The 24,988-nt window shown below is 38.2% G+C and overlaps 1 protein-coding gene across 1 annotated transcript in view; it reads left to right on the plus strand.

The window, feature by feature from the left end:
- Positions 1-24,988, plus strand: part of CFAP58 (cilia and flagella associated protein 58) — a 104,858-nt gene that overhangs the window by 38,273 nt on the left and 41,597 nt on the right. The window contains exons 10-15 of the mRNA XM_090279427.1: positions 4,643-4,804; positions 5,428-5,574; positions 11,342-11,482; positions 12,439-12,662; positions 15,170-15,281; positions 17,993-18,097. Coding sequence (XP_090135553.1) covers positions 4,643-4,804; positions 5,428-5,574; positions 11,342-11,482; positions 12,439-12,662; positions 15,170-15,281; positions 17,993-18,097 — 891 coding nt within the window. The remainder of the gene's footprint in view (positions 1-4,642; positions 4,805-5,427; positions 5,575-11,341; positions 11,483-12,438; positions 12,663-15,169; positions 15,282-17,992; positions 18,098-24,988) is intronic.

The following is a 24,988-nucleotide window of genomic DNA, read 5'->3' on the forward strand; positions in this document are numbered from 1 at the left end:
ATAAAACTTTTTATATATGGGTGTGATTTATCTCATGAGTTGGTTTGAGGTATCTAAAGTGCAATCAATTAATTAAGCTTCAGTCCCACTGCTGGCATCCCACATTCTCTGATAAACCACTTTTAATGGGGGACATTTTGCTGACGAAAGGTTTTGCTCCTACTTAACACCCCACACATTTTATGAAGTTGCAGGACTGGAACTTCTGTGTGACATTGCTTTGAATGATTTCCATCAAAACAAATTTGTTCCCAACACACAGAACTAAATGGCTTTGTAAATCGTCTTTTTTCCTTAGTATCAACACTCCCTGTTCCCTCCCCCCATTGTCATCTAACTTAAATGCCTTTGATCTTCTTGATATCATGTTGGGTTCCTATTACTTCCAGCTTCAAGAATGCAAAAACAAGATTGTGATTTTGTGCACTGTATTGCAGGGAGATGGACCCTGTTAGTTGGATGCTCCCCCAAAGAAATGCTCTTGACTGCATCCTTTCTCCGGAGCATTATTCTGTCTGTGTAAAGGATTATGCTTGTTATTACATTTCTCAGAGTGATTGCAGAAGGCTTTTTTCCTTCTCTCTGATATGCTGCTTGATATTCTGAATGCTGATCATGCTGTTCAAAGTATTTTCAATCTCTTCATTTCATTGACCCCCCAAAAGATGATCATGTTCATAGAAAGATTACATTATAAGCCAAGAGAGCATTTTTCTTTTTTTAAAAAAGAGCAAGTAACAGATCCAGTCACAGATACTTTATTCAGGTTTCACATTTATTCCATTTTAGCGACTAGTGGTGGTAATGTTGAAAGGCCACCTGCTACTCATTTTTAAGAAATCTAAAGATATGGATTAAAGAATGATGAAGAAGGAATAGGATTTCTTTTTCATTTCAGATCTATCCACTTGCCTCTTCTCTAGATCCTCTTGTCTCAAATCTTCTAATTTTGTTCCTTCCAGGCCCTGAACCAACTGTTCAAGCCATTCACCACTGAGTCTGTATATATTCTTACCTTGGGACATTTTCTTTCCACACAAAGTGGTGATAGCAAATAATAATAATAAAACAGTAAAAACATAAAAATATGTTGTACAACTCTAGTTGCATAAATTTAAAAATTGGTTGAAATAGTTAATTCTCATTCTTTCAAAAATATGTATATATATATATATATATTAAGGTTTGACCCAAGAAGAAGTAGAAAATGTAGAAAGATCAGTAACTATGGATGCCACCAAAAAAGTTGAGAGAAAATTAATTTCAACATTGTCACTGAGGGCCTGATGATTATAAAACTGAGTTTCTTCAAACTTTTAAGAATCAGCTAATCTGAGGCTTAAAAATGTTTTTTTGGGGGGTTATTTATGCACTTTGTATTCCTTGGGGTAATATTGATTGGCATTTCTTTTTTATTTAATTGTTTATGTTATTACAGTTGTTCCTATCTCCCCCTCTTGTCCCCCTCCACCCTTCTCAGCCCCCACTTCCATAGTCAGTCCCCATACCATCGTCTATGTCCATGGGCCCTACATATATGTTCTTTGACTAATTCCTTCACTTTCTTTCAATCAGTCCCCAGCCCCTCCTCCCATCTTACAACTGTCAGTCTGTTCCATGATTCTAGGCCTCTGGTTCTATTTTGCTCATTAGTTTATTTTGTTCATTAGATCCCTCTTGTAAGTGAGATCATATGGAATTTGTCTTTCACCGATTGGCTTATTTCGCTTAGCATAATAGTCTCCAGTTCCATTCATGCTGTCACAAAAAGTAGGAATTCCTTCTGTTTTTTTCTGCTGCATAGTATTCTACCAATATTACCATGTCTTCTGCAGTGATAAGGCATGAAGAGTCCAGGCCAAGGAAAGAGCTTGAGGTCTGAGGTTGGAATGGTTGAGGAATCAGAAGGCAGAGGCAGTTCCCACAAATTATGTAAATGCCAAATATTAACTTCTCAGATAAGATGGGTAGGATCATCTTCAGATCCATTAACCTTCCAGCGTTTGAGTCTCTCCTAACACTCTGTGCATATCTCAGTTTCCTGGATGTAGCCACTCCTTGGTTATCCATTTTATGGTTGAGTCAGTCACCAGAGGTGAACCTGAGGGTAGGAAATGAGTCTTACTCTTCTTTACATCACTAGTGCTTTTACAGTGCCTGCCATAAGTAAGTCCTCAATACCTGTTCATTGAGTGAATGAACGGGTGAATGAATGAATAAGTAAGTGAACAGAAAGGGACTCGATTCTATTTTTTAAAACTAGCAGAAACCTTGATTTTAAAATAGAATAAAAAAGAAAGCAATAGACTTAGATCATTTATGAATATGTATGAAGAATCCCAAATGAGATTCTAGCAAACCAAATCCAACAGTACATTGAAAGAATCACCCGGTATTACCGAAGAGAGTTCATCCTGAAACCACAAGGAGGGTTTTCTATTAAGAAAAACGATTGCTGGCAGTATGGAAATAGAAAGTGTTACAGCCATTTTGGAAAGCAATCTAGCAATATCTATTAAAGTTTAAAAAGATCTGTATCTTTTGAGCCAGATATGCCACTGTTGAGAATCCATCCCAACGGAAGTAAAGGAAAAGTGAAAGAAGTAAAAAAAATGTACGTACAAAAATGTTTATTACAGCATGGTTCAGAGTGGCAAAAAAGTGGAAACCAAATTAATGCCCATCAGAGGGGAAGAGCTGAGGATATGATGGTCCACCTACACTGTAGGGTATGAGAGCTACTCCACATGGTTTCCACAAAGTATTCAGTGATAAAAAGCAAGGTGTATAAAAGTATTAGTACGTATAAGAAGATCCCATTTTGCAAAAAATAAACAAACAAAATCCCAAAAGCAAAACAAAGGAAAACAAATTCCCATATCTGTATATGTACTAGGCGAATAGCTGTGAATGATAATATTACTTTTTTGACTTCAGTTTCCTCATTTGTAAAATTGAGGTAATGATAATGTCTATCTTATAAGGTCTTTGTGAAGATTAAATGAGTTAATACATACATATAAAATGCTTGGTACATAGAAATTACCTGAGAAATATTAGCTCTTATGATGATGAGGATGTCACGAGACCTGAATAGAACATGCAGATGGAAGAACAGACACTAGATTGTTAAGTTGGTTACTTTATGTGTTGGTGAGGGCTGATGTGGGTTGAAGAGAAAAGGAAGGTCCAAATAAATAAGGAAAAGAACATAAATATGTTTCACATGAATACATTTATTTTAAATTATGGCACATGGAATTATGTATAGATGCAATTAATTGTAAAGGAATACAAGGATATCAAATCAATCGATCCAATAAGGAAAAAAGCTACGAAATAACATAGGCTGAAAAGTCACTTTCTAAAATTTAATCCCGTCTCTCCTTAATTATAAGTTCAAGACATCTTTGCAAGCTGTTTATTTAAAGATATAAGGGATAAATGTATTAAACACCAGCCATCACTGAGTCTGAAGGAAAACCATTACAACGGGGTTTCTCTGAGTGTATTTTCCAGAATACTAATTTCACAAGCGAAGTAAAAAAATTCCACTGTGCAATGATTTGGGAACATGTTGCTTGTGGGTAGCCCACACCTGAATCAACAACTACCAGTCTGGCAAAATCTTAGTAATTTTTGACTTTTAGGTTCTAGGTAAAATATCTTTCTTTTAGAGGAGCTTTCCCTTGGCCAGGTTGTTTTAAGTACATCCGCTTCCTTTCATTTTCTGTCACACTGCGCTGTTTATTTTTTTCCACTGTACTCAATAATTAAGAGAACTCCATTGAAATGCAGTAACTCCTTAAGAATTTTCTCCTTATGTGTTCTAGTTCTATGTGCTGTTTAGACCAGAGTTCCATTGCTTGAATTGGTCTTTCTCATTAACATTTTTCTACTGAAGAAATTTTTGAAAAAGTTTGTCCGTAAACAATCAGTTTCTGTGGACATTGCTGCCGAGTTTCACGATTATGTAATTCTTATGTGTGGATTGCTTGTTGAGAGGTACCGGCTCTCCGTGGAATTTCGTGCCTCGGTTTTCCATATTTGCAAAAACAAGGCAGTTTTACTTGAATCTCATCTTCCCTACAAGTGTTTTGTGCACAACAGAACACATTTTTTATAAAGTCCTTTGAGTTTCCCTGATGGAATGAAATTGACATTGGCAAGACTGTTGTGATTGCTATCAGTGTTCAAAGGCCACTTTTCTTTCTTGTGTTTAACTTTATCAAGATGTATGTGTGGCCAAACAGCTAAGTTATCTCTTACCTCTCTAAGTGCTCTGTGTTGAGATCTGTTTAAACCTGTGCCCTTTTTTTCTTTCTTTTTTTCATAGTTGGGATGGTCAGAAGAGGTTTTCAGAATTGAAAGAATTCCTTTATTCCCATCCCCCTCCTTATGATCACAAAATAACTGTGTTAAGCCTTCGTGCTTGAGCAGAACTCTGGAGAAGATAAGAAGTATGTTTGCCCCCAATCAGCTGGGCTGAATTTCTGTGTTGTACCTCAGTGTTTATAGCCACAGCTGGATTTTCTGATTGCTGGCATTTCTACTAGCTACCCTATGATAAAAATCTCTGTGTGTCCTGAACTCATAATCACAGATGGGCTGTTCAACCATCTTCAAATACTTTCTCCTCCAGGTCCTCATGAACATGGAAGATATAAAAGTTCGTGAAATGCAGATTTTTGACTTCAAAAAGAAAATTGCTGAATCAGAGACTAAATTAAAACAGCAACAGAACCTGTATGAAGCTGTGAGGTCAGACAGGAACCTGTATAGCAAAAATCTGGTTGAAGCTCAGGTAAAGAATATGTTCATTTCTTTACATTTTGATTCTTTCCCTCCTTGGGCTTAAAGCAATTACCGTTATCCTAATGGCAGAATTTAGAATAGATCAAGAAAGCAGTCTTGTGGAATTCATTTATGCAGAACTCTCATATTGTTTGAAATGGAAATGATCCAACTTGATAGCATGTGAAGATTGTGGTCCTGCTTTTAATTATTGTGTAGAATTGCCATTTTCCTGTTTTTGAAAAACAGGAGAGCAGCTTACTCTTGTCATTTAATTGCAGAGCTTTGCTTTGTAATCTTTTAGTTATAATGTTTGTGTGGTTCCAATTCCTTTCTTGTAAAACTAGGAATAAAGTCTGTGTGTGTGTGTGTGTGTGTGTGTGTGGACGTGCATGGCATATTCATTATTCATACTTTGTATATATCTCATAAGAATATTTTGAGAGTTCATGCTATAAAGTACTTTGAGGTTGATGGCACAATATGCAAAGGAATAGTCCAGTCGTAACGAGTCAGGAGACCATTGTTTTGAGAGAGCTTCCTTTAAAAGTTTCTGAACTTGTATTGAACTTCCATAGTGACAGCGGTGTCTATTTAATTCACTTTCAAACATTTCTATTTTCCTTTTGTTAGGATGAAATAACGGAAATGAAGAGAAAATTAAAGATTATGACCCATCAGGTCGATCAGCTAAAAGAAGAAATCTTTGCCAAAGAGTCAGCGCTTGTGAAACTGCATCTAGAACAGCAGCGGATAGAGAAGGAGAAGGAAACACTGAAGGTACAGATCTTATAGTAAAAGTGACGGACCGAGAGTCTATCTGTCCAGCCCACTGAGGCAGGCTCTGCACTCACTGAAGGCAACAAGGAGCAGGACGACAACCAAGGCACCAGGAAGATGAGCTCTACTACCTTTAGGTCAGGCTACCTTACAGGGGGTGCTCCCAGGTAAGCAGGGGAGGAGGCTAGTGGGGAGGCGTCAGCACCCAGTTCACCTAAGCTGGCTATCATCGCATCAGAAGAAGAGAACCCAGCAGGTCAGCAGTGCCCAGGGGTCCTGGACCATGCACGCTTTCTACAATCCATTTACATTCACAGCTCATGTCCAGCTCATGTGTTCACACCCAGCTCTCCCGCACTCCTCCCTAAGCCCTTTGTAAGGCAATGCTGTCAAGACCCTTTGTCCCTCTGCTCCTGATTGCTGTTTACTTCATGTGTGCATGGCTTTTATGCCTGCAATGCCATTGCCTACTGGGCATCAAGCTTTGTCCTCACTTGATTTGCTCACAACCAGGTTCATAGTTGACCTTATCTCTGTGGGTCTAAGAACTTTGCAGTGACTCTTCCAGGGAATCACCGCTGACTTCATATGTATATACTAAGACTTATTGTTTCAAGTCTACTAATTTAGGACATTGTACGTCGGCTAATATAAAGACTATTTCCAAGAATACATATCAAATAAGTATACCATTTCAAATTCTTGAACCAAATATGTTTTACTATACACATTCACTAAACTAATATATTTTCCTTTTCCTATCCAATCCAGTAGATTTCCCTTCTTATCCGTTTTTCCAAAGAATTTAAAAAGGAACATTTTAGAGGACGATGTCATTTTTTATTTTGAAAATATATATGCCAAATACTTTGTAGATGCTTATGAGCCATTTGCAGGAACCATCTATAACAAACAAGAGATTGAATACCTTGGTTTCTGTACATATTAGCTTCCAAAGATGGGAACGTTCTTGTAAATGTGTATCTTGTGTTGGACCGATTTAATGCCACATATCTTTGATTCTAAGATGCCATAGATTGAAATATGTACTCTCAACATAGGTTTTGTTAACTAATGATAGGTCTTCATGAAACTACAACTACATTAAATTAAATCAAGGCATACTTGGTTTGAGAAAGATTAAAATTAACCAAGTTACCTTTACATAAAATATGGTAATTGATATATTTACCTGGCTGAGTCCTTCATCCCCAAACTCCTACTTATGATAGAAAAAGAATGGAAAATTCTGCATTAAAATTTATTTACATATAAAGAAACATGAATATATTTTCTAAAAATTTAAAATATCCTGCTTCTTTGCCCTAATTCTCCTTGTTCAAAGGCATACTTTTATAGGAAATAGCTTGCTCTGCCCTGGAGCCTGTAGTGGAAATGGGTTGATTTATTATTAAATTATTTAAATGAATCTTATTATAAACATTGCTTTATCCATGGGCCTTATGGACTCATGTTACCAAGGCTTCAGTATAACTTGCTAACATGATAGAAAAAATCGCTCTTTCCTTTTATAGGATGACATTGATCCTCATCTCTTACTTTCACAAGTAATGCTCTATTCAAAAGATTAATTATTACCCCATAATGAGGTTCAAGGTGGAACTAACTGCCTTCTACAAATCCTGCTTTAGAATAAGCAATGTCCTATGCCAAATAGCAATTATTCCTAGTTCTTTAGAGTTTTGACTTTGGTTAACCTTTGTTTCATTCATGCATTCTATCACCAGGTATCTACACATATAGCTCCAAAGAAGTATCAAAATAAAATAAAGTAAAATAAAATAAAAGGCAATAGGGCCGTATTTTTCTGTCCTGGTCCAGCAGAGTTGGTGCACGTGAAAGATGATTAAAGGGCTTCTGCTCCAGAGAGTCTGCTCTAAATGGGGAATCCTAGGTCTGGATAGCTTTGGGTCATCAGTTATAGGAAGATGATTGCTTTGGACTTACTATGAAACTATGACTCCTTTTCCCCTAGCATTTCCCATTAAGGCAAAAATGAGTAACAGAAAAAGGATGCCAGCTTGATTTATTATTTGGGGTTATTCAAGGGTGACTTGCAGTGGCGCTTCGACTGGATAATTTTGGCGTATCATTAAGCCCACTTGACATTCTGCAGGAAAATATGACAGCTCAGATGTTAAATTTGAGCCTCTTGACTCTTTTAGCCTCAAGTTTGAATCATGTTCCACACAGGTCTCTGGATTTCTTGCATCTGAAATTCGCAAACCAAAGCCCTGGAAGAAAGAGCATATTTTCTAGTAACTTTGCTCCCAGAGACATTTAGCTTATTATTGTGAGTTCCACAAAGCTATGTGGGTATATAACCCTCTCGCCTGTTTGGTAGATCAGGAGATGTCTTTGACAGGATAACCCAGTTTATTCCTTCTCCAGGCCAGCAGACAAACAATTGCCTGTACTAGGTCATCCCCATTCTCATTTATCCCCCTCGAAAGAAAAAGTCTTGCTCCTTTCCCGTTTCTTTTCCCTTTTCAGTTGCTACCAGGCTCTACCAACTCCTCAGGATTCTAGCCATTGTCAGCACATTATGGTTATGACAAAATGTCAGTAGTTCTCTGTAGACGGGCTGTACCTGTGTTCATCTGCCCCTTCCGTCCCAGTCCTGTTTCATCAGCACTGAAGGAGCCACCTCATTGGACTGTCTGTGTTCTGGTCCTAACAAGCCCCTGATTCTGTTTCAGCACCTTCCAATCATCTCACGTCAGTCTGACGGCACTTTGATTTTTAAATAATTCAGCAGCAAATTCTCTATGTCCAGAGCTCAGTATCATCCCATTAGTGGCTAGCTTTAGGGCACTACATCCTTTTACTTAGTGAACTCTAGAATGACATAGATGGGGACTGTCACAAAGCGAGAAAAAGAAAGTCTGGTTATTCTCATGGCAAGAAGGCTTCATGTGGTCCTCTTTGTAAGATGTAAACAGATGGTTTCTGTGAAACCCAGAGAATGCTGGGATCATGTATGAACAGGTGAAATCCCCACAGGTGTGGTTCTAGAGATATGATTTATGCCTGTAATGAAATTAGATGATAAATATTCTATAAACACCTACCACAGAATGGTCTAATTATGGAGGCAGTGACTAAACAGTGTGTCCAGCTATTGTGTTACAACTTCACACCACCAGAAACACTTTGAGAAATCCTGATACCTTGGGCTCCACCTAGAACATTGCTTGGTGGGTGTTTGGGTGCAGTGCAGTTGCTACCATCTTTTCTGGGTGAGACATCTCAGATTTATAGCTGCTAAATGCATTAGACACAAGGTATTTTGTTGATGCTAACATTTGCTGCAAATGTCTAATGCCACATTTTGTTTACAGCCCATAAATTTGTGACATAAGGAGACCATTCAGAATTTTGATATATTATGAAAAAACAAAACAAAACAAAACAAAAAAAACACCTAGCAATGCCCAAAGCACGAATGGTTTTACATTCTAGACAGATACTTTTACACACCATTGATCGCATTTTAATATAACAGGGGTCTCATTTTGTTCTGCTAATGGATTCTGATCAGCTCTTGGCACTCAGAAACAGGGAAGTGGATGTTGCACATCTGGGAAAATAAAAGTTTTATTAAAGAAAGCATGAGCCAAGCAGGTATTTTATGGTTATCTTTGCTGTCACCTTAAATGGTTGTAGAAATAGAAAGGCTGGTTCTTCAGTTGCTTTCCTAATAGGCAGTCCCCCAAAGAGGTAAATACTAGACCATATCTTTTCTCGGTAAGTATATCCCTTTGCTTATCCCTGGACCAAAACATATTTCATGAATGAACAAACAAAATGTCACAAGAGAAGCCCTTAGTTTTATAGTAGCTGACTGCATTCAGTTTGTGATATTAGACATTACTAGATGCACAATATCTTCTATTGTTTGGATAAGTTTGAGGTATAGAATTAATAACTCTTGGTCTTCATGGATCAGAGGCAGACCTCAGAGAGAGTTGGGTTGATTCACAGGCACTTGCAAATACATTTTTTTTAGCATCTCAGTGACATTTCTGGGTGGGTGAGGGTAGGGAGTCCCAATACTTCCTGGAAGGAAAAATTATTACTTTTTCACTGTTATTTGCTGATCTGCAAGCCATTGAAAAACGGAAACCTTAACAATGTCTTCTCATCTCCCTTGCGATTCCCCACATGGTGAAAGCAGAGCTCTCCTCCCATTTGCTTCTTCTTGTGCTCACCTGGTATGTGATACCACCTGTCTTTCCAATTTGGGCTCAGACCCCCTAGAGACATATTCTTCTTTCCTTTAATATGGATAGCTCTGTGGCTCCCCGTTGCCTACACTACAGTGTGCAGCCTCCCAGGTCCTTTCCAGGCTGGCTCAGCTGTTTTAGCAGCTTACCTCCTGCTGTTCTCTACCTAACACTCTTATTCAGCCACAAGGGATGCTTTGCTGACTGGTGAACTCACTGGGTATTTTATAGTTTGCATGTGCCTTTGTTCACACAGGCATGACTGTTGACTACTCTCCCCATAAAACATACCTGTCCACTTTTGAAATATTTGTCACCTGCCAAGTCCCTGACTGGCTCTTCCATCTAAACAGCAGGCAGAAATAGGGACTTGTTCCTGTGTATTTGTATGTCCTTTCTCACACTGTACATAGCATTCCACACTGTACTGTGGTTGGTTATATCTCCAGTGGGTAGGGAACCCCTCACATCTTACTCATCTTCTGTATTTGACTTGGAACTATTGTGTAATGATAGCTTCAGAATAAAAAGAACTAGGTTGGAATCTCAACTCTGTTTCTTACTAGCTGTGTGACCTTGGGTGAGTTAATTTGCATTTCTTTGTCTCCGTACTTGTAAAATGGGGATAAGAGTGGCTATGAAAAACACCTAGTATCATGCCTAGGATATTGTAGGCCACAAATATACTTGTGGAAGTGAAGTCAATGTATTTATTCTCTGATGAGAGCAATTTTCCTTCTAAAACGTAACAGAGTATAGAATCCTTTCTCCATCATTCTTATGATTTGCATGTAACCTCAGGAGCGGCATGATCTGACCTCTCCCAGGAAGTTTCCCTGACAACTCCAGTCTTCTGACGTCCTGTAACATCAACTCAATGTCTTTGTGACAATAAAGATACGGAGACATGATTGCCTGGACTGGTTAACACTTGTATATCTTATCTTCTCATGTATATTGGAAGCATCTTAGCAGTAGGATCTATACATCTTTTTATACAATGACATCTCTTCTGTTCCATCAAGATGTTTTATAAGATAGATAATTGGCTGTTATCTTTATTAATTTAATTTTTTTGTTTGAAATGGGCTTTATCTTTGTAGTCAATGTGCTGGTAGTATTAGGACCATTACAGAAGCTAGTGCATACAAAGAACCCCCCTCCCCACGCTTATCCCCACATTTTCTCCTGCACTATGCTTTGTGAATTCTCCTTGTTTAGTTGGTAAGAGAAGTGCTGCTGAATATCAGTGAAGCCCTGCTACACATATATAGAAAGATGATGGAAATCCCCCAAGGGCACAACTCATAGAATAAACACGATCAGTGTAATGTGCATTGCTGTTCTTTACTGGCTGTGTGCATGTGTGTGTGTAGCTTGTTTTGTTTGTGAGACTGATCAAACCATGTTAAACAAAACATCAGTGTGATACGCACACTGTACATCTCAGTCTCGGCCCTGCCGTCCTGGTTTGTGCTGTGACAGAGTGAAATTTGTCCATATCTTTCATTTTTTGTCAGGCTGAGCTGCAAAAGCTGAGACAACAAGCCCTGGAGACCAAACACTTCATTGAAAAGCAGGAGGCTGAAGAGAGAAAACTCTTGCGAATTATTGCTGAGGCAGATGGGGAGAGGCTGAGACAGAAGAAGGAATTAGACCAGGTAGGAACATTTTCTCACCAGCCCTGTAGCTCATCAGCCAACACTGCTGTCCGATTCAGCTCTTCACAAATCCTCATTCTTCTCTAAGCTTCTCCATTCAGTTTATTGGAAGAACAGTAGCAGAGGCTCATCTTCTGTTGATTAATTATGAAATATTTATTTACTTATTCAAGTCATATTTATGAGCACTTCCTATGTGTCAGTCACTCCTCTATGCTCCAGGAAGAGACTGACCAACAAGAACATAAGATCCTGTCCTCAGGGAGCTTAAATTCTAGTGTAATATAATTGCAATTAATAATTACATAATTTGGGGGTTAGAAATTTATATGCTTTTCAGAGACCTGGCAGGTTAAAAAGAAAGAAGTGGCCAGTGTAAGATAGTAAGGAATGGTAGAACTTGGTGAGAGCTAGCCCACTATAAATAAAAATAAAGCATTTATAAACTAATGGGTGTGAAAAAAAAACCAACCAAACACCTATGGGCCAAGGACTATTGGATTATTATTACAATGAATTACTTGTTGTACTGTTTCTTTTTTAAAACGAAAAGTAGAGACATTTATTGAAGAAGACACAAGGTACAAGAAACATTGTACATAGGACAATGACACCTCAGTCCCCTTCCAAGTAGGCAACTTGGGACCTCACACAGTTCTCCCAGTCACCATCAGCTGCCCCATTTATATTTGCCTGAATCTCATTGATGGTCTGAAATCTCTTCCCTTTCAAAGGGGATTTTAGTTTTCCCAAAACTAAAATCTAACATGACTGCAAACCCTCATGGAAGGAGGGCAGTATTGATTGGCTAGCCGGCTGTTTTCAGTGCCCCATCCACTGGGTGCCTAGCACACATGGGTATTGGCTAGATATTCATCAACTGAATGAATGCTGTTTCCATCATGAAAAGTGAGACCTTTGTCCCCTGATGGCCATGTCCTTCCCTACCTTTCTAGATCATCAGCGAGAGAGATATCCTTGGGTCACAGCTTGTTCGACGCAATGATGAGTTGGCTTTGCTCTATGAGAAGATCAAAATCCAACAGTCTGTACTGAATAAAGGCGAGAGCCAGTACAACCAGAGGGTGGAGGATGTAAGAATCCTCAAGCTTGAGATCAAGAAGCTCCGCCGGGAAAAGGGGATTCTTGCCAGGAGTGTGGCTAATGTCGATGAACTCAGGTAATAGGAGATCCCTCTGAACCAAGGCACAGCAGTCTGTGGGGAGCTCCTGAAATGACCCTGTGTTCCTTTTCTTGATCATTGTGGTCTTTATCAAGTTGTAAAAATAATTTTTTATTTGTTGACATTATTAGCAAATGATAACAACTTTTCCATAATTCAGAATCTACAGTTTGCCCCTTCTATGTTACAAAAAATGAATTAGTTTCCTTTCAGGGGAATATAAGTTAGTGCAAAAAGATTTAAAAAATTTTTATTCTAGATTAAAAAAAGAAATTTCAAGTCAAATCACAAATACAAACTAGTTACAATTCAGAAAAAAATTCCCCCAATGAGCTTTTTAGACTTTAATAAGACAGTACGCAAGAGATAGAACATCAATATTTAAATTTAATCCTGGTTACATTTGCACATTTTTTTCTTGGAATTATATATAGAATGAAAAGGGGGAAAATTTAATTTTATCACTATTTGAACACTGTTTCCTTAGGAGGCAGCCAAATGTTATATCTCACTCTTGATTTATCTTCTGCAGCTTTCACTTTAGCTTAGTGCGCCTTCTTCTTGCTTTAAATCTTACATTATACAAGATGTACTTTCCCTTTGAGAAAACATCACCATGTTTTATATAGGCAATTGCAAGAACCAAATAAGAGGCTTGGTGTTTTCTTAGTAACTATCTTTATTCCCCACAGGCTTGTAGGTGAAGAGTACCCTTGATAACCTTGGGACAAGGACACAGTTTGGATTGCCTTCTTAGATTAATCAAATTAGAAAATAGTTTTGATATTTAGATACAACGAATATGTTCAGGAATATCAAAGGAAGTTACCTCTACCAAGGATGGATCAATACTCTTTTCTTCTAAGAGTTGCTTGTATTTCAGTTGATGAAAGTAATACAAATTCGTTGTAGAAAATGTGAGAAATGAAGAAAAAAATATAAATAAGGGATTAGAAAAATTACTCATAAGTTTATTACCTAGAGATACATACCATCATTGGCATTTGAGAGACAAATAGATTCATTCTTAAGTAATTATTGAATGATCTCTGAGACCATTACTAAATTTGCCAGCCATGAGTTATTATTATTACATACACAAAGGACCGAATTCTACCCATTCCTACTCAATACTGTATTGCTGGTTTGTTGATAATAGATTTTATTTTTCTTTTCAATGGGAAGGCAACTTAATAAGATATTGGAGGCAAGCAGGCATGAATTCTAGTCTCAGCCTTGCTACCTACAAGTTGTGTGACCTTGGGAAAAGCACTTAACGTCTCTGAGCTTTAGACTCGTGGTTAAAATTAAACATGAAAACATAATGTGCCTCCCACAGGGTCTAGTGCAAGTCAGTCACAGTAGCTAATACTCTTGCTGTTTTCTTCTGATGACACTCTAGAAAACAGAAGTGTTAAAAACATGCTTTTAATGCTAAGCAGCTTGTTTTGAGCTCCCTGTTGTGTGAACATCATGCAGTTAATTGTAATGGTTTGTCTTGCTAATGAGGGGATGTTGTATGATTGGTTTAAATGAAGCAATTAAGCAAAAGAGATGGTTTAGGCTTGGTAATCTGCTCACTCACAGCAGAGGGGGACAGATGACAATTCCTTATTGCCCATCCTTACTGCCCCTGTCCATGCCAGTGCTTGCCTTTTCCCTGTCCCCCAACAAAGTGCCTTGTCCTGTAGCGTGGCAGCCAGTTCATGGGGTACTGTGGATGGCTGTAGCACCCTCTACAGACTCGAGAAGTAGATTTGAGTCAGAGCTGGTCCTTCAGGACTTTTTCAGCCATCTGTGTAGTTGTGGAATACCAGATAACATATCACTCCTAATTTGGTGTTTCTCAATGCTGGCTGCACATTAGAAATTGTCACCGGGACTTTAAAACCTACAAAGTCCAAGCCACACGTAAGACTGATCACAGCAGAATCTCTCTGGGAATAAGGACCAGGCAAAAGCATGTTGTCAAAGCTTCCCAGGTGATTCCAATGGACAGTCAGGCTGGCGATACCCTGCCCTAATCGGTGTCAGGGTATCACCTGAGCCTCAATACCTTGCAGTCAGGTGCCATCCCTTGTGACGGAATGTGGTAGGTTCTCTTGTTGCTGCTGTAGAGTTATTTGGAAACATTAAAAAGTATATTAAAAAATCCTTGTAATTTGTAATTCACCTCCTCTCTGTTCTTTTCCTATGCTTTTAAATTCCTTGGGTATCCAGAATCATGATTCTGAAATTCTGGGACTTTTTCTTTCTTTCTTTCCTCCCTTCCTTCCTTCTTTCTTTCTTTTTCTTTTTTTAAAGCTAAAGCTGAAGTTTAAGCTCAGCAAGAATTGGTATCACTCGTGTCTGACTCAGATTAGGAAGCTGGTCTCAGGGTTCACAGAAGTCTCCTTAATTCCAACTTTCTATGTAACATGTTAGCATGTATGTAAAACCACATAAAGATTTGATATTCAAATGGGTGGAGAATTTCTTTGTAAAAGAGAGTGTGTTTTATTCAGGCAGGAATTTTTTCACATGCAAAGAGAATTCCTGAAGGAGAGGACCCGGTGCCGAGCCCTGGAGGAGGAACTGGAGAACCCCATGAACGTGCACAGATGGAGGAAGCTCGAGGTAACCTCTGGCAGAGCCTTCCTCTCACCCCCAAATCTCTTCTTCTACCGCACATGGCTTCATACCTAAAAAGCACAACGAGAAGCATGGTTTTATTTAATGCTATGCAATTTGCTCCCTGAAACGCAAGGCTGGATCAAATGTAAACTGAGTTCCCAGAACCAGATGGTTCACTGGGGGTTTATTTAAAAAGTCTTGGATAGAATCCTTTCTGCCTAAGGAAGACCTAGTGGAAGCTGTGAGCTGGCTTCACCAATTGGCATTTGTTTTTCTCCTTTAGGTAGTTTTTGCTCAAACAGCTATCCCGAGCTTGCCTGTTAGTCTTGGATAGTTAGTTGCCTCTCATTACATTGGCCACCAGCATCTTCAACCATCTTTCAGCTGGTCTTTGCATCTTTTTATTTCATGAAGGAAATATGGCCTTTGTGAACTAGCATTGTGTCAGCCAAACCCTTTCTTTTAGGATCTTAGAAACACAGTCGAAGTCCCATTGGTAGGTGATAGATAAGAGAGGCATACCCTGTTTTATTGCGTTTCACAGGTGTTGCTTTTTCTTTCTTTCTTTCTTTTTTAACGAACTGAAGTCAAGACCCTCCACAGGCAAAAAGATTAAGACTTGCCTGCTTTAGTTGCAATACATACTTTATTATGGTGGTCTGGAACTGAACCTGCAATATCTCTGAGGTATGCCTGTAAACCTCCCATTTTATTTGATGACTTCCTGACAGACATTACCACCAGCCCTGCAGATAACAATTAAAAACAACCTCTGCTCATTCCAGGGAAATGTGGCCATCTCCTCTAGTTGTACCCAGCAGTGTGGATGCCAGTAGGGGCTTGGACGCAATGAGCAGTTAGAATTTGGGAAAGTATGTGTTTTAAGAAAAAGCAGGGTAAGGGAGAAAATCAGCCAAGAAGGTATTTTTTTTCCATTTTTCTTTTTTCTTTTTAATGAAGAAGGCATTAAGGATAATGCATTATAAATTATTATATAAACACGAGGCCTGAATTTTAACAACATCCAGTCTTGCCAAGAGAATGTGCCAAATCTAGTCCCAGTGTGTGGATATCACTTGGCACTGCTTGGTATTTCTTAAGCAAAGTCAGAGTTAATAGAATATCTTTCTCCTTATTCTTTTGGACCCTCCTTTATTCCCTTCCAAATGCCAAGAGCGGTGCAGTTTACTAAACTAACAGTAACGTGGATGTCTAGGGAAGTGGAGCTGATGATTTTAAATCCATTTCCTGTCACATTAGTTTATTTCATGTGTTTTCAAACAGACCTTTAAAGTTTCCAATTCCATGTCAATTTTTATTTAAAAAATTAGAAAACGGAGATTCTGGGAAGCAGTTGAAAATATTTAGCTTCTAGATTAATTCAAAATGTCAATACAGTTGAAAGTGAAGCTTGGGCTCCAAGTCTAGAGGACAGAACGTCAATTTATAAGCGTAGATCTTATTTGAATTGTACACAGATAGTTATTGAAGGTGCATCGGAGCTTTACGGATTGAGAGCTAAATGCCATGGTTGTGTTCTGTTGTCAGTTATTAGCAGAAGTTCACGTCCTAGAAATCTTCCCCATTGTAGGCTGTAACGAATCTTCTTGTTGAGGTTATCAAAGGAGAATCCTGAAGCTGGATGACTGAGGGAACCCTGTCTTACTCCTATAGAAACAGCAATGATGGCAGGGGCGCCTCAGTACATAGTAATTAGAGCCTGGGAGACTTGGGCTTGAATCCAGCTCTGATCCTTACCTGTGTGGGCAAAGAACTTAATCCTCTAAGCCTCCGTTGTCTTTTCTGTAAAAGGGGAAGATTCCTGCTATTTCATAGGGCTGTTGTGTGGCTAAAATTGGGTAATGTATGAAAAGCACTTGTCATGGTGTCTGGATGGTGGCAAGGAATCGGATGTCATGCGTAGTAGCTACCATTATTGTTATTAGTAGTAGTATTTCCCTTGATGGAATACACATAATTCAGTTTTCATTCATTGGCTAACGGAAGCTAAGAGATAAGACATTAGCCAAACATCCGTCTGTTTTGATGATCATCTCATCTGTTATTCATATTGGGTTGGCCAAAAAGTCTGTACAGTTTTTTTTCCCAATAAAATAAAAGACACATTTTTCATTTTCACCAATAACTATCGATTTGGATATTTTGAGTATGTCGGCTAGCTCCTGTGTAGTATAATGATTGTTCTCAATTAATGTCTTGATTTGATCGCTTTCAACTTCAACTGGTCTACCCGACTGTGGAGCATCGTCCAACGAGAAATCTCCAGCATGAAACTTTGCAAACCACTTTTGACATGTTTGCTCATTCACAGCGTCTTCTCCATGTGTTTTTACCTTTCTTGAAATAATAATGTTGCATATTTTCTTCCATCTTCAATATGAAAATGAATACAGAAACATTCACCAATTTTGATAAGTTTTTAAAAATGCACGCTGATGTGACAGCTGTCACAGTACAATCTAACAAAGTTGTTTTAAATGAAGTTAAAGGCAACTAAGTGCTACTAGAGCCATCTTACAGAAAAAACCAAACAAACTTTTGGCCAACCCAATAGCTTTTGGTTCTAACTCTCCCTGTACCAGGTCTGCAGATGTGCAGTAGATTTCAATAAAACAGTAATTCTTTTGCACAGGGACCTCAGTGCTTTGAAACTCATGGTGTCTCAACTGCTTTTTTTTGTTCCCTTTGAACAGGCCAGTGACCCCAGTACCTTTGAGGTGATACAGAAAATTCATAACCTGCAGAAGCGTCTCATCAGCAAGACAGAAGAGGTGGTTGAAAAAGAGCTGCTCCTTCAGGTAGCATTTTCATTTTCTGTACTCATTGAACAAGCATACGTTCTTATTAGCACCGCCATCTCCAGGACTGTGCTTTTTAGAATTATTTGGCAGTGTTGCATGCCCCATTTCTAACTGTAGATGGCAACAGTGACTCACACACAGAGAACAAACAACCTGATTAATTGGTCTTTTATGCTGCCATTACTGATATTTCAAGGATTCTGTAAAAAAAGTTCAAGGGTAGAGTTAATGCAGTGGATGATGTGAGTATCCCCTCACCCCAGTTTCTCTACAGTTCTGTTTGTTAGATTCTTTTAAATATTTTTCTTCATATCTTCACATAATGTGAAATGCTATGACTTTGATTTTGAAAATTAGCTTTCACATAAAGCACAACATGTCCTTTTGAAGGTTTGTGAGAGCGAAATGGAAGGAAAGGTTTCTTTCTGAGGATTTGATGCAGTTAGTTATTCTGGAGCAATCGGGAATAGTAGGACCACCCTCACAGGCCTATACCTTTGCAAGTTCCTGTTGTCATCACCATTATCATCATCATACCAGAGACCATGCTGGTGGCTTTACCTACCTTGTCTCAGTTCCTCTTCATAGTTCAGGAATGATTGAGGAACTTGGGTCCCAGGAGTTTAATGTGGAAAGGAATGTAAGCTCTGGTGTCAGGTGGCCTGGGTTGGAATCCTGCCTCTGCCAATTTGTAGCTGTGTGAGGTTTACCTCTCTGCACCTGAGGTTCTTAGTCTGTATTATGGGATAATAATAGATGCGAAAAGGGATGTTGTGAAGATTGAAAGAGCTTAGCATTATGCTTGGCACTTAGTAAGTGTCTAAGAAATACAGTAGCCCCTCTCTATATCATGGTTTACTCATCGCGGCCTCACTGTATCGCGGGATTTTAAAAAATATTATATTTAATTATTTATCTCGGATTTTTTGCTATATTGTGGGATTTTGTGGTACTGTATACATATGTTAAAATTACGTAGGTTTAAGAGTGTAGAATATGTTTAAGAATATAGTGTTTATAAAAGTGTGGAAAAGGTTAATAAGGAGTGGGAAAGGTTAATAAGGGACAGGGAATGGTTTATACTTAAAAACAGTTTATAAAACTTTAAAATATATATAAATACTAAAATAAATGTAAGGTTCCTACTTCACGATTTTCACCTATCATGGAGAGTGGGGTGGGGCATGTCTAGAACGTAATACCCGTGATAAGTGAGGGAATATGGTATTAGCAATTACCCTTATTATTTCTTTTTAAAAAATACTTATTTATCTACTTTAGAGAGAGGGGAAGGGAGGTAGAAAGAGAGGGAGAGAAAGATGGGTGCAAAAGAGAAACATCAATTGATTACCTCTCACACGCACCCTGACTGGGGACTGAACCCGCAACCTATTCATGTGCCCTGACCAGGAATTGAACCGGTAACCGTTTGCCTTGTGGGAGGATGCCTAAGCAACTGAGGCATACTGGTCAGGGGACAATTATCCTTATTATTTCTAATTCCAAAGCATGTAACCTTAACCACTGAGTTACCATAAGTAAGATGAAGAAATTCTGTATAGTAATAAGAGGCATTTGCTCCTACTCTTTACATTCTGCCTTAAAAAAAGACATCTTCCCTGAAGTTGGATATATGTACTGTAAGTAGCTTTTTAGAGTATCATTATGCTGAGTGGCCAATAGGGATGTTCCTCGAATAGATGAACATGGTAGTTAAGAGGATGAACTTGAGAGTCAGATCTGGTCTTGAATCAACTTCATTTCTTTATATTTCATGAGTTGGGGAGAATCACATAAATTCTCCAAACCTCAGTTACTCCTTCTGTTAAACTGGGATAATAATACTCAGTTTCATTATGGGAGGAAGGTACTCCTGTTAGAGCACATGACTTAGAATTCCTGTCATAAGAATAATCGATTAGTGCCTGGGCACTGAGGTCTGGCAGCCCAGGGTTTGAGCTGTGATTCCACTACTGCCAGCCACATGTCACATCTCCAAGGCCATGGTAAGCGGCAGACTGGGGACTCTTAACTAGGCAGTCTACTTCAGAGCTCATGCTTTCTACCACTTCATCACCCTGCATCTCCAGTTATTATCACCTTGTTAGTTTCAAAAAGAAGCAGATTTTGTGTTTTGCCAAACCTCTCTAAGTTTGTTTTATTCTCCCACCCTCTCATGGATTTCCTTAAAAATTTAACATGCATAGTTAACATCAAGTCTAAACAAACTTAAAGTTGATCAATATCTTTACCCTTCCTACGAAAAACAGGAGGACTCAAGGCAACAAGGAAGAGCAAAGTGAACTTTGCACATTGTGTTCATAAATGGCAACTAAACAGGGAGTCTCAGAGTCAGAGGCAAAAGGGAGTGGTGGGGACTGCAGTACATGGAGGCTGTGGGTCTACTCTAGGAAGCAGCTCTCCCAGTATTAGTCATCATCATCATTTTATACAGTCAATAAATATTTATTCAGATTTACCAAGATGTTTTCAGTTATTTTGTTTTCTATTTTGTTCATATCTCTAATTTTTCATTTCTAGGTTCCATCTCCTTTTTTAAATTTAATTTATTTTTAAATTTATTTTTATTGTTTTTCTATTACAGTTGTCCCACTTTTTCCCCAATGCTCCCCCACTTCTCCCACCCCTTCTCCCACAGTCAATCCCCACCCCATTGTCCATGTCCATGGGTTATTTATACTAGTTCCTTTACTAAACCCTTCTGCTACTTAACCCCCTACTCTCTCTCCTCCTCTCCCCCCTCCCCCCTGATAACTGTTACCCTGTTCCTTGTTTACATACCTCTAGTTCTATTTTGTTCATTTGTTTGTGTTGTTCATTAGTTTCTTGTATCAGGTGATATCATATGGTATTTTTCTTTCATTGCCTGGCTTATTTTGCTAAGCATGATTCTCTCTAGTTCCATCCATGTTATCGCAAAGGCGTTCCTTCTTTCTTTCTGCTGCATAGAACTCCATTGTGTAAATGTACCACAGTTTTTTAATCCACTCATCTACAGATGAGCACTTAGGCTGTTTCCAGCGCTTGGCTGTTGTAAATAGCGCTGCTATGAACATAGAGGTGTGCAGGTTCTTTTGAATTGGGGTTTCAGGATTCTTCAGGTATAATTCTAGTAGTGGAATTGCTGGTTCAAAAGGTAGTTCTATTTTTAGTTTTTTGAGGAAGTCCCATACTATTTGCCATAGTGGCTGCACCAGGCTGCATTCCCACCAACAGTGCAGTAGGGTTCCCGTTTCTCCACATCCTTGCCAGCACTTGTTTGTTGATGTGTTGATGATGGTCATTCTGACTGGTGTAAAGTGGTATCTCATTGTGGTTTTTATTTGCATCTCTCTGATGGCTAGTGATATTGAGCATTCTTTCATATGGCTCTGGACCCTTTGTATATCCTCCTTGGAGAAGTGTTTGTTCAGGTCCTTTGCCCATTTTTAAATTGGGCTGTCTGTCTTGGTGGTGAGACATGTAAGTTTATATATTTTGGAGATCAATCCCTTGTCTGAGGTATCATTGGCAAATATGTTTTCCCATATGGTTGGTTCCCTTTTCATATTGCTGATGTTTTCTTTTGCTGAGCAGAAACTTTTTAGTTTGATGTAGTCCCATTTGTTTATTCTTTCCTTTATTTCCCTTGGCTTAGGAGATGTATCGGTGAAAATATTGCTATGTGGGATATCTGAAATTTTCCTGCCTATGTTTTCCTCTAGGACTTTTATGATGTCGTGGCTTACATTTAAGTCTTTGATTCATCTTGAGTTTATTCTGGTGTGTGGTGTAAGTTGGTGGTCTAGTTTCATTTTTTTGCACATCCCTGTCCAGTTCTCCCAAGCACCATTTGTTGAAGAGGCTCTTCGCACTCCATTTTATGTTCCTTCCCCCTTTGCCGAATGTTAGTTGACCATAGAGGCCTGGGTTTATTTCTGGGGTCTCTATTCTGTTCCATTGATCTATATGTGTGTTCTTATGCCAGTACCAGACTGTTTTGATTACAGTGACTTTGTAGTATAGTTATTGTGATTCCTCCTACTGTGTTCTTCTGTCTCAAGAGTCCTGTGGCTATTTGGGGTCTTTTTTGGTTCCATATAAATTTTTCAAGTATTTGTTCTAGGTCTGTGAAATATGTCACTGGTATTTTAATAGGAATTGCATTGAATCTATAAATTGCTTTGGGTAGTATGGACATTTTAATGATGCTAAAATCCATGAACATGGTATATGCTTCCATTTATTTGTACCTTCCTTAATTTCTTTCTTCAGTGTTATGTAGTTTTCCAAGTATAGGTCTTTTATCTCTTAAGTTTATTCCTCGGAACTTAATTTTTCTCGTTGCTATAGTAAATGGAATTTTTTTCTAGTTTCTATCTCTTATATTTTATTGTTGGTGTACAGAAATGCCTTCGATTTCTGTGTATTTATTTTGTACCCTGCTATTTTGCCAAATTCACTTATTATGTCGAGTAGTTTTTTAGTGGAGTCTATAGGGTTTTCTATGTACACTCTCATGTCATCTGCAGATAATGACAGTTTTACTTCCTCTTTTCCAGTTTGGATGCCTTTTATTCTTTCTTCTTTTCTGATTGCTGTGGCTAGAACTTCCAAGACTATGTTGAATAGAAGTGGAGAGAGTGGACATCCTTGTCTTATTCCTAATCTCAGGGGGAATGCTTTCAGTTTTTGTCCATTGAGTATGATGTTGGCTTCAGGTTTCTCATATATGGCCTTTATTATGTTGAGGTATGCTCCCTCTATTCCCATTTTGCTGAGAGTTTTCATCATAAATGGGTGTTGTACTTTATCAAATGCTTTTTCAGCATCTATTGATATAATCTTGTGATTTTTGTCTTTCATTTTGTTTATGTGGTGTATTATATTTATTGACTTGTGAATATTTAACCATCCTTGCATCCCTGGCATGAATCCCACTTGATCGTGCTGTATTATCTTCTTAATGTGTTGCTGGATCCTGTTTGCCAATATTTTGTTGAGGATTTTAGCATCTATGTTCATCAGCAATATTGACCTGTAGTTTTCTTTCTTTGTTGTGTCTTGACCTGGTTTTGGAATTAGGGAGAGGACCCAAATAAATAAAATCAGAAAGAGGAGAAATCACAACCAATATCATAAAATACAAAGGATTGTAAGAAATTACTACAAACAACTATATGGCAAGAAACTTGACAACCTAAATGAAATGGAAAAATTTCTAGAAGCATATAATCTTCCAAAACTGAATCAAGAAGAAGCAGAAAGCCTAAACAAACCAATAACAAAGAGTGAAACTGAAACAGTAAAAAAAAACTTCTGGCACACAAAAGCCCTGGTGAATTTTACAGAATATTTAGGAAAGAACTAACACCTACCCTTTTCAAACTATTCCAAAAAACCCAAGAAGAGGGAAGACTCTATCTCCTTTTTGAAGTACATTCATTCATTGTTCTTTCAGTGACAAATTTTTTGGTAGTTAATACTCTCCTTAGTTTGTCTGAGAATGTTTTTCATTTTGGTTTTACTATAAATGATTAAATTGAAATTCTATTTTCTATTTGCACTTTGAAGACGTTAGTCCTTTTATTAGCTTTCACTGATGCTATTGAGAAGTCTGCTGTCAATCTATTAGTGCTCCTTTTTAGGTATCCTGCCTTTTCTTCTTTTTGAGTATTAGAACTTTTCTTTGTCTTTGGTGTTCTGGAGTTTCAGCACAACATATTTAGTATGAACTTAGTTTTACATACTTTGCTTAGAACTTACTCTATTGCCTGAATCTGAAGATTCTATGTCTTCGGATAGTCTCTCCTTTATTTTTCGCTATTCTCTCCTTCTGCAACTCTTTGATATGTTTTTTCCCTTATCTCTTATGTTGCATTTTTCGCAGCTTTGTCATCTTGTTCACTAAATCTTTCTTTAAATGTATTTATGTGCTAAGAGCCAATAGTATTTTATTTTCAGTACTTTCATTTTTATTTTCTAAAGCTTCTTTTCCACAAATCTTTGTTGGTAATGTCATTATCTTATGCTTCATTTCTTCCTTTATGTATTTAACTAATTTAAATATTTTATAGTTTTCATGTGATTATTCTATTACTTGAAGGTCTTGGAGGTTTTTCCTATTTATTGCAATTGATGATTTTTATTTATGGTGGATCTTTTTCCCATTACGTTATGATTTTGGATTGTGAACTTATTTTCAGAATGGCTTTATTTATGGGACTTGTAATGGTCTAGGTTCATGGTATGTCTTTTTATTTATTTCTGCGAGGTGCCTAGGAGATATCTCTTGCTTAATAATTTTTTTTTTTTAGATTAAATTCTCACTTTGGGGCTTCCTGTACCACTCAATAAATGAATATTAGAACCCCAGATTCATGTGATGAAAGATCCATAAATACAAATTCTCTGGGTAGCCAGTTTTCTTTTCTCCACCCGGAGCTCAGGAGAGACAGTTCGGTTTCCTTGTGGTCCTCCTGTCCCAGGAGGTGGATTTCTGCCTATTGCCTCTTTGTTGCTGAGGCTGTAACTCTTTTAAGTCCCCAGGCTTATGTGGAGGAGTCTCAGCACCAACCGCCTACTCCACACAGGCCCAACACCTCATCTTTTATTCTCCTGTGGCCATTAAAACAAGTTTTTGTTCAGTGAGTCCAGCCTCTTGTCCCAATCAGCCCCCAAGGGACAGCTGCAATGTCTATTCACTGCTCTGATATGCAGTTCACTCTTTGATTTTGACACTTGCGGATCAAATTACTTGCAAACTCCATTTTGCGATTCAACAGATGTGTTGTTCTTTTCAGCATGTCTAATGCTTTGTAGACTTTAGTTTTCAGGTTTTTAGTCTGCCACACTGCCATAAACAGAAGTTTCTTATTCGCTCTAATT

The sequence above is a fragment of the Furipterus horrens genome, unplaced genomic scaffold (assembly GCF_987537825.1).
Source record: "Furipterus horrens unplaced genomic scaffold, mFurHor1.1.pri manual_scaffold_5, whole genome shotgun sequence".
Taxonomy (NCBI): Eukaryota; Metazoa; Chordata; class Mammalia; order Chiroptera; family Furipteridae; genus Furipterus; species Furipterus horrens.